At 63.6% G+C, this 8,019-nt stretch overlaps 1 protein-coding gene across 1 annotated transcript; it reads left to right on the forward strand.

The window, feature by feature from the left end:
* Window positions 1–6,050: 6,050 nt before the first annotated feature.
* Window positions 6,051–6,935, forward strand: LOC311166781 (oligodendrocyte transcription factor 2; the record flags this gene model as incomplete). Its single annotated transcript, XM_084226946.1, has 1 exon — window positions 6,051–6,935. One exon carries the CDS (start codon window positions 6,051–6,053, stop codon window positions 6,933–6,935), a length of 885 nt encoding a protein of 294 aa, XP_084083072.1.
* Between the last annotated feature and the right edge of the window lie 1,084 nt (window positions 6,936–8,019).

The following is an 8,019-nucleotide window of genomic DNA, read 5'->3' on the forward strand; positions in this document are numbered from 1 at the left end:
ATGAGGGAGAAACAATGTAAATATGTAAATGTCTTTGTGTATTCTTTTTATCTTTTTTTCTCATCCTCGCTCCCCTCCCCAACCCCCCCGCCCCGTGTGCTAATGAGACATCCACGGTTCGTCACATGTGGTCCCTCTTTGCCGGCCGGGGTGCGGGTTTTGGGCCATCTGCTGGGGCCACCGCGCCGAACAAAGGCACCCCGAGGGCGGGGGGGACACTGCCGCAACCTTTGACATCACGGCCGACGGGGACCGGTGTCCTCCCGGCGCGGGTGCGGTTTGTTCGCTGCCAGCGCCTCCCTCAGCCGCTCCCCCGGGAGCGCCGGCCCCGGCACGGCTCCGGCCCCCCAAAACTCCGAGGAGAAATCTCACCAAATTCCGGACAGAGACCTGGCTCTGCAGCCTTCTGGGGAGGGGCTTTTTCCATGTTAATAAACAAATCGAGTGACAACCTGGTGGGAGGGACTGTCCCACTCTGGTCTGCCCTGGGGCAGCCTCCCCTCCAGTGCTGGCACAGTTCTGGGTGTCTCAGTATCACAGAGATCCCAGAGAGAGTGCGGAGGAGGGACACGGGGCTGGGGAAGGGTCTGGAGGGGCCCCCGAGGTGCCTTGGTCAGCTCAGCCTGGAGCAGCCTGAGGTCAGAGCTCCCCGGGGCTGCAGCTCCTCCCGAGGGGCAGCGCAGGGACAGCTCCGAGCTCTGCTCTGCCACAGGGACAGCACCAGGGAGCGCCTGGGGCTGGGCCAGGGCAGCTCAGGCTGCAGAGCAGGGCAAGGCTCTTCCCCAGAGGGTGCTGGCACTGCCCAGGCTGCCCAGGCAATGGGCACGGCCCCCAGGCTGCCAGAGCTCCAGGAGCCTTTGGCCAGCGCTGCCAGGGATGCCCAGGCTGGGCTTGGTGGGCTCTGGGCAGGGCAGGGGTGGCACTGGGGCATCCCTGGGGGTCCCTTCAGCTCAGGACATTCTGGGATTCCAACTTCTCCACTCCAAGAACCTCCCACAACGCTGGCAGTGAAAAGCCCTTGGCCAGGGAGTGTTTCCACATGAGCCCAACCCTTGTTGCCTCCACATCAAACCCTCTCTGAAGGCACCAACCCCTCTGCCCGAGGGATCATTTCCACAGCAACAAAATCCTCAGGGCTTGGTCAGACAGGTGCATTCACCTGTAGCATCTGGAGGAGTTTTGAGGAGTTTTCCTTATGAGCACAGGGTAGGGACAGGACAAAGGGATAACCTGAGGAAAACTGATTTCCAGTGAGTGTTTTCAGGGAAGCAAAACATATTCATGGGTTTGGGCTCTCCCAGCACTAAAACTTTGCCAGGGCTGGCTCATTTTTAAGGAGCTCCCAGCCAAACTCAAGCCATGGGAAGTGGAAAAGAAAAGGGGAGTATAAGAGTGACACAAGTGGCAAAGTGTGACAAAGGGTTCTGAAAACGTTGGTCAGGAAACTTAAATGAGAACTGGAAACTCATGCTGCATTTAATGGGAAGAAAGACACAGAATGGGTCCAGAGGATGCTGGGGATGCCCAGAGAGCTGAAGCCCCTCTGGAGCCAGGCTGGGAGAGCTGGGGGTGCTCACCTGGAGAGGAGAAGGCTCCAGGGAGAGCTGGGGGTCCTCACCTGGAGAGGAGAAGGCTCCAGGCAGAGCTCAGAGCCCCTGGCAGGGCCTGAAGGGGCTCCAGGAGAGCTGCAGAGGGACTGGGGACAAGGATGAAGGGACAGGAGCCAGGGAATGGCTCCCACTGCTCTGGGCACCCTGTGCCAGCCCTGCCCACCCTGCCAGGGAACAATTCCTCATTCCCAGTGTCCCACCCAGCCCTGCCCTCTGGCACTGGCAGCCATGCCCTGTGTGCTGTCCCTGCATCCCCTGGAAATTGTCTCTCTCCAGGTTTCCTGGGGCTCCTCCAGGCCCTGCAAGGCCGCCCTGAGCTCAGCCCAAAGCTTCTCCTCCCCAGGTGAGCCCTCCCAAACCGTTCCAGTCAGTCCTGGGGGTGTCAGGCCGGTTCCAATGACGGCCGTGCCTGGGAGGGGCCTGACAGACACCAGACCCGGGATCCGGCCTGCCTTTTCAATAGCAATTTAATTATTGTGTTCTCGCTGACAGCGGGCTCTCGAGTGTCAAAAGTTTATAAATAAAAAGCGTTTTTTTCCTGCTGAATGTGAACAGGAGATGGCCCATTTCCTGCATGTTTTTAATCCTGCAGATATCACAAACATCAGCTCTGGTATTTCTGAGGCTTCCCTCCGGGTGACTCCTGTGAAGATGAGAAGCTTTTCCCGTCTCTGATTGAATGGGAAGGCATGCTGAGATTCTGGCAAAGCGCGTGTGTCTCCAGCACTTCCACGGAGCAAGTGTGAACACAAACAAACCCGGCGCTGGAAAAGAGGAGAGCCCCGAGGGAGCAGCAGCGCCCGCCCCGCTCGGCCAACTCGAGTTTCCTCCTCGGAGCCCGCAGGTATCAAATGTGTTAATTGGGCAGGTGGAGCCGCACCGAAACGCAGGGGCTGGGCTCCACCTGGCAGTCCGAACCGCGAAGCACATCTGTACCTGATTGAGACGCAGCCAGAAGGAAATTAATGCAAAGAGAAAAGGGAAGAAAACGAGGAAGAGGGGCCGAACCTGAGCGCTGAAGCTTTGCTCTCCGTGACTGCCCTCACCCCCCGGATCAGCGGGCAGAGCTCCCTGAGCTCCTCTCCTCTCCTCTCGGGCAGGTGCTCTGCGCTCCTGCGGGGTTTGGGGTGCGGCAGCGGCGACCCCAGGGCGTCCCTGGGGATCCCGGCCTGAGCTGGGAACTTCCCGAGGCTCCGGATCCGCGCAGCCCAGGCTGGAGCCCAGATGGGAGGCAGACGGCTCCGACTTCCCGAGCAGCGCCCAAACCGCTTTCAGCTGCGGGAGCTGCAGCCGCGGCCCGGCCTCGGTCTCTCGGATGCCTCGGATTCCTCCCGGCCGGAGCGGGCGGCTCCAGCGGGGCCGAGGGCATCCCTCGGCCTCGGGGGGACACGGGCGATAAACCCCTCCAGCAACAGCCTGATGGCATTCCAGGCGATTTCCAGCATGAAAGCCATAGTCTGGTTTTTATTAAGTTATCACTTCATCATGTTCCCCGATTGCCTTCATTCACGCCTTAGTTGTCTACAGGCGCTATTAAAAAAAATAATACATATTCATAGCGCAGCAAATGGGCTCTGCTCCACATTTTAGTGTCAAAATCAAGTTCGGGTGAAGGGCTCCTCTGGGAACCCTCCGGGGCCGCTTCCCGGGATGCGCCAGCGAGGGGCGGCTGCGGCGCGGAGCCTTCCCGGGTCCGGGGAGGGGGAGGTGCGACATTTCATTTGTCATCTCACGGCAGGGACCGTCCCCTTCTTCCTTGCACCCCCCTGGCAGGACGGCAGAGCAGCACCGGGCGGTCCCGGTCCCGATCCCGATCCCGATCCCGATCCCGGCCCCGCGGGCTGCGGGCGGGGCAGAGCTCGTGTCCAGACGGACGGACAGTGGTTACATTGCTCCCTCAGGGACTCAGATCCCGAGATTTCTGCTGCCGACTCCGAGAGGGGTTTCCTCTCTGCAGGGGGGAGAGGAAAAAAAAGAGAAACGAGAGAAAAAAAAAAAAAAAAAGAAAGAAACAAGAAGAAACGGAAAAGAGAAGAAAAGCAAAAAAAAAAAAAAAAAAACCGAAAATAAAACCGGGGGGGGGGGGGGGGGGAAGGAAGGAAAAGGAGAAAAGGGAAAGGAAAAGGAGAAAGGAAGGGGAAGGAAAGAGGAAAGGGAAGGGGAAGGGGAAGGAAAGAGGAAGGAAAAGGAACCGGTCCACTGCCCATTTCTCCCTCCCGAGCCCCCAGGGTGATGCCAGAACGACCTCAGGACGCAGCGGCCCCGCGCTCCGGCTGTCTCCCGGCATCCCCGCCCTCTGTCCATTCCTGCCCTCTGTCCATCCCTCTGTCCATCCTGCTGTCCAGGCCATGGCCGGAGGCTGTTCCCTGCCGTTCCCCGCCGTTCCCCGCTGTCCCCCCCGGCAGGTGAAGCCCAGCTCTGCTCCAGCGCCCCTCTCCAGCCCCCGGGGGGCTCCCGGGAGGTTCCTGCCCGGCCGCGGGGCTCCAGGGCCCGGCCCGCTGCTGGAGCTCAGCCGCTCCCCGGGGCTGAGCCGCGCCTGCCGCGGACCCCACGGGAGGCCGGGACCCCCATCCCGGGGTTTGACAGCTTCGTCTTTGGAGAAAGGAAGGTCCCAGACTTTAGGCAGGAAAATTGCCGAGCCCTGGCGGACAGCAGACGAGCGCTGCTGCGTTTTCCTCGCTGTCACGCCAGCGCCGCTGCCCTGGGGGCGATCCCCCGCCCGCCGCCCCTCCCGGCCCGGCCGGGGTCCGTTCCCTCTCCGCCGGCCGGGCCCTGCCGGGAGCCGGGAGAGGCTCCGGGGCTGAATTCGTTGTGCTCGTTGTTGCCCTGTTTTCTCCAGCACCGCGGCGCTCGGAGCCGCCCGGCGAAGGCAGCGCCCGGCTCCGGCTGCCTCTCCCCACAAAATAAACCAAACTTTGCACGGCTCCCCTCCCCGTGCCGCTCCGCGCCGCCGGGGCTCAGCCCCAGCCACCCCCCACCCTCGGGGGTCCCCCCCTGCCCGCCCCGCGTCCCCGGTGGCCGGGCCGGGCGGCAGCGGGACACACGCCGGGCGGCGGGCCCGGCTGTCGCGGGGACAGATTTTCCTAATTGACCTGTTACGGATCATCCCCGCAACCGTTGGGAAACACATTTCCACGCTTCACTTCTTAACGTTTTAAATACATATTTAACGGATGGTTGAGGCTTGCCGGGCCAGCTGGGAAACACACGGGTGTAAAAATAATACAACAAAGGCAAAGGGGCCGGGGGGGCCGGCGGGGAGGGGGCGGCCGGGGGATTTACCCCAGTGCGAGGAAGCTCCCACCCTGTTGCGCGGAGCTGCCGGGGCCAGGGGACTCGCCGGGAGTCGGGCGAGCGGCGCAGGAAGGCGGGAGACATTTCCGAAGGTCATTTTTTGTTCGTTTGTTAACGTCTTTTACTCTTTCTTTCTTTCTCTCCCTTCTCCTGCTCCCTTCTCGCCGAAGGCTTTTTTGGGGCAGATTTAAGCGGCCGCTACAAGAACTTCTCCAGGTCTCTGCGGGGCCGGAGCCGGGGGACGCTCGGGGCGATTCGCTCGTGGGGAGCGGAGAGGCCGAAATCCCGCTTTTCTCCGCCTCTCTTTGCACCGCTTGACGGGGGAATAACTCCCGGCCTCGGGGCAGGAGGGGGCAGCGGGCGATGGAAGCGCTGCCCGGTGCTTGCGGCGGGGCCGCGGCCGAGCGGGACGGACGGGCCGGGCAGCGGGGAACACCGACGTGCCGGGGGCCGTTCGGTCCGGTCCCCGTCCCCGTTCCCGTCCCGTCCCGCCCCCCCAACAGCTGTTCCCGGCGCTGTCATTGTTGCGTTTTATTATGGATTCGACAAAAGTCCCTCCCCCCCGCCGCGCCCCCCCCGCCGGGCTCCCCGCGCCGCTCCGGCCGGCGCCCCCCGCCCGCCCGCCCGCCCCATCGAGCCGGAGCGGCCCCGGTGACATCAGCCGTCCCCCCGCCGCCGCCGCGGATTGGCGCAGCCCCCCTCCCGCCCGGTGACATCGTTCCTCCCCGGCGCGGCTATAAAGCGGCCGCGGCTCCGCCGCAAGGTGCGCGCTGCTGCCGTGCTCGCCCGTCCCGGCGCGCCGCTCGCCACGGTGAGTGCCCCCCGCGCCCGCGGCCCCGCGCGGACCCCGAGCCCCGCGCCGGGGCACAGGAGCCGGGGGAGGGACGGGACGGGACGGGACGGGACGGGACGGGACGGGACGGGACGGGACGGGACGGGACGGGAGCCGCCCCCGGCGAGGGGAGGGCGGGCAGCGGGGCCGGTCCCGCCGGGGCCGTCGCTCCCCGGCCCGGCGGAGCGGGCTCGCCGACGGGGCGGGCGCGGTGCCCCGGCGAGCCGCGGCGGGCGCTGACGCGGGGCCGCCCGCGGGCTCTCTCCCCTCCCCGCAGGCTGCCCGGTGCGCGCCGCCGCCCCGCCCGCCGGGCCATGGACTCGGACGCCAGCCTGGTTTCCAGCCGCCCGTCCTCCCCGGAGCCCGATGACCTCTTCCTCACGGCCAGGAATAAAGGCAGCGGCGGGGGCTTCACGGGCGGCACCGTGTCCAGCTCCACGCAGAGCGACTCCCCGCCGGAGCTGAGCGCCGAGCTGCGCAGCGCCATGAGCGCTGCGGGGGTGGTGGTGGTGGACAAGCTGGGCTTCAAGTCCTCCTCGTCGTCCTCCTCGTCGTCCTCCTCTTCCTCCTCCAAGAAGGACAAGAAGCAGATGACGGAGCCGGAGCTGCAGCAGCTGCGGCTGAAGATCAACAGCCGGGAGCGCAAGCGGATGCACGACCTGAACATCGCCATGGACGGGCTGCGGGAGGTGATGCCCTACGCGCACGGCCCGTCGGTGCGCAAGCTCTCCAAGATCGCCACGCTCCTCCTGGCGCGCAACTACATCCTCATGCTCACCAACTCCCTGGAGGAGATGAAGCGCCTGGTCAGCGAGATCTACGGCGGCCACCACGCCGGCTTCCACCCCGCCGCCTGCCCCGGCGGCATGGGCGCGCACTCGGCGCCGCTGCCCGGCCACCCGGGCCACCCGGCCTCGCACCCCGTGCACCACCCCATCCTGCCCCCCTCCGCCGTCTCCAGCGCCTCCCTGCCCGGCTCCGGCCTCTCGGCCGTCAGCTCCATCCGGCCCCCGCACGGGCTCCTCAAGTCGCCCTCGGCCGCCGCCGCCGCCGCCGCCGCCCCGCTGGGCAGCGGCTTCCAGCACTGGGGGGGGATGCCGTGCCCCTGCAGCATGTGCCAGGTGTCGGCCCCGCCGCACCACCACGTCTCCGGCATGGGCACGGCCAGCCTGCCCAGATTAGCCACCGACACCAAATGAGTCCCTCGGCGGGGCGGCCCCGCCGCGGCCCCCGCGCCTCCAGGACCTACAGACGCTCCCCCCCGGCAGCGGCGAGACCGCCCCGCTCCGCTACCGGGGCCGCCGGAGGGGCGGCGGGAGGGGATGGAGCCGGCCCGGGGTCTGCCCTGCTCCCCGAACGCGGGGAAGCCCCCCCGGCACGAGCAAAGCCCGCGCACCTCCCGTGGTTTTGATTTTCCGATGTCGCCGAGGACCCCGGAGGAGGGGAGGGCGGCGGAGCCGGGGCTCGCCGCTACCGGAGGAACCAAAACTGACTGCAGAGGGCCTTTGGCTCGTTTATTCGTTCGTTCGCTCCTTCCCTCCCCTCTCCCCGTCTCTTTTCTACTCTCGGAGCCTTCCGAGCCGCTGCCGGGTCGCATCCCCGGGACAGCCCATCCCGGGGGGCTCCGGGGAGGCGCGGCCGGGAGTGCCGCGCTCTGCCCCGCTCCTCCCGCTCCCCGGAGCTGCGTCGGTTTTCTCTCCGGTGCGGGGTTTGTAAATAGACCGATAACGACGCGAGTCCGCTCTGCCTGAGCTTTCCGTCCGTGCACTTGTTCTGTGTCAGCCTCATGAGTGAAAAAGGGGTCGGTTTGCCTTGATTTCCTTCGTTTGGGTTCTTGGGGTTTGGTGGGTTGTTTTACTTTTAAGCGTATAACACGTTTGTTTCGGGTTTTTTTACGTTCCTGCCACCTTTAACAAAGTTTGAACTGTTTAATGCTCTTTCTGTGTAGGAACTTTCACGCTGTCCGTGTTGCAATACTGAGAACTTGGGCTTGTTTCTGAAATAACAACTTTTCTTATCACTGCCCCTTGCAGAGATTTTATCATCTGTTTATTTTTGTAAAAAAAAAAAAAAAAACTACAAAAAAGAAAAAGAAAAAAAAGTAAAAAGTTGCTAAATAATATTTATTACTTGTTTGGTTGCAAAAAAAAAAAAAAAAGAAAAAAAAGGAAAAAAAAGTGATCCACTGTTGAGATTTTAAATAAATAAAAAAAAAATTTAAAAAATGGTAAAGCATTTAAAAGAAATGTCTTTTTCCTCTTCCTCGCTGTTCCGGGGAGGCGG

This window comes from Fringilla coelebs (assembly GCF_963513975.1).
Source record: "Fringilla coelebs genome assembly, chromosome: 2".
Taxonomy (NCBI): Eukaryota; Metazoa; Chordata; class Aves; order Passeriformes; family Fringillidae; genus Fringilla; species Fringilla coelebs.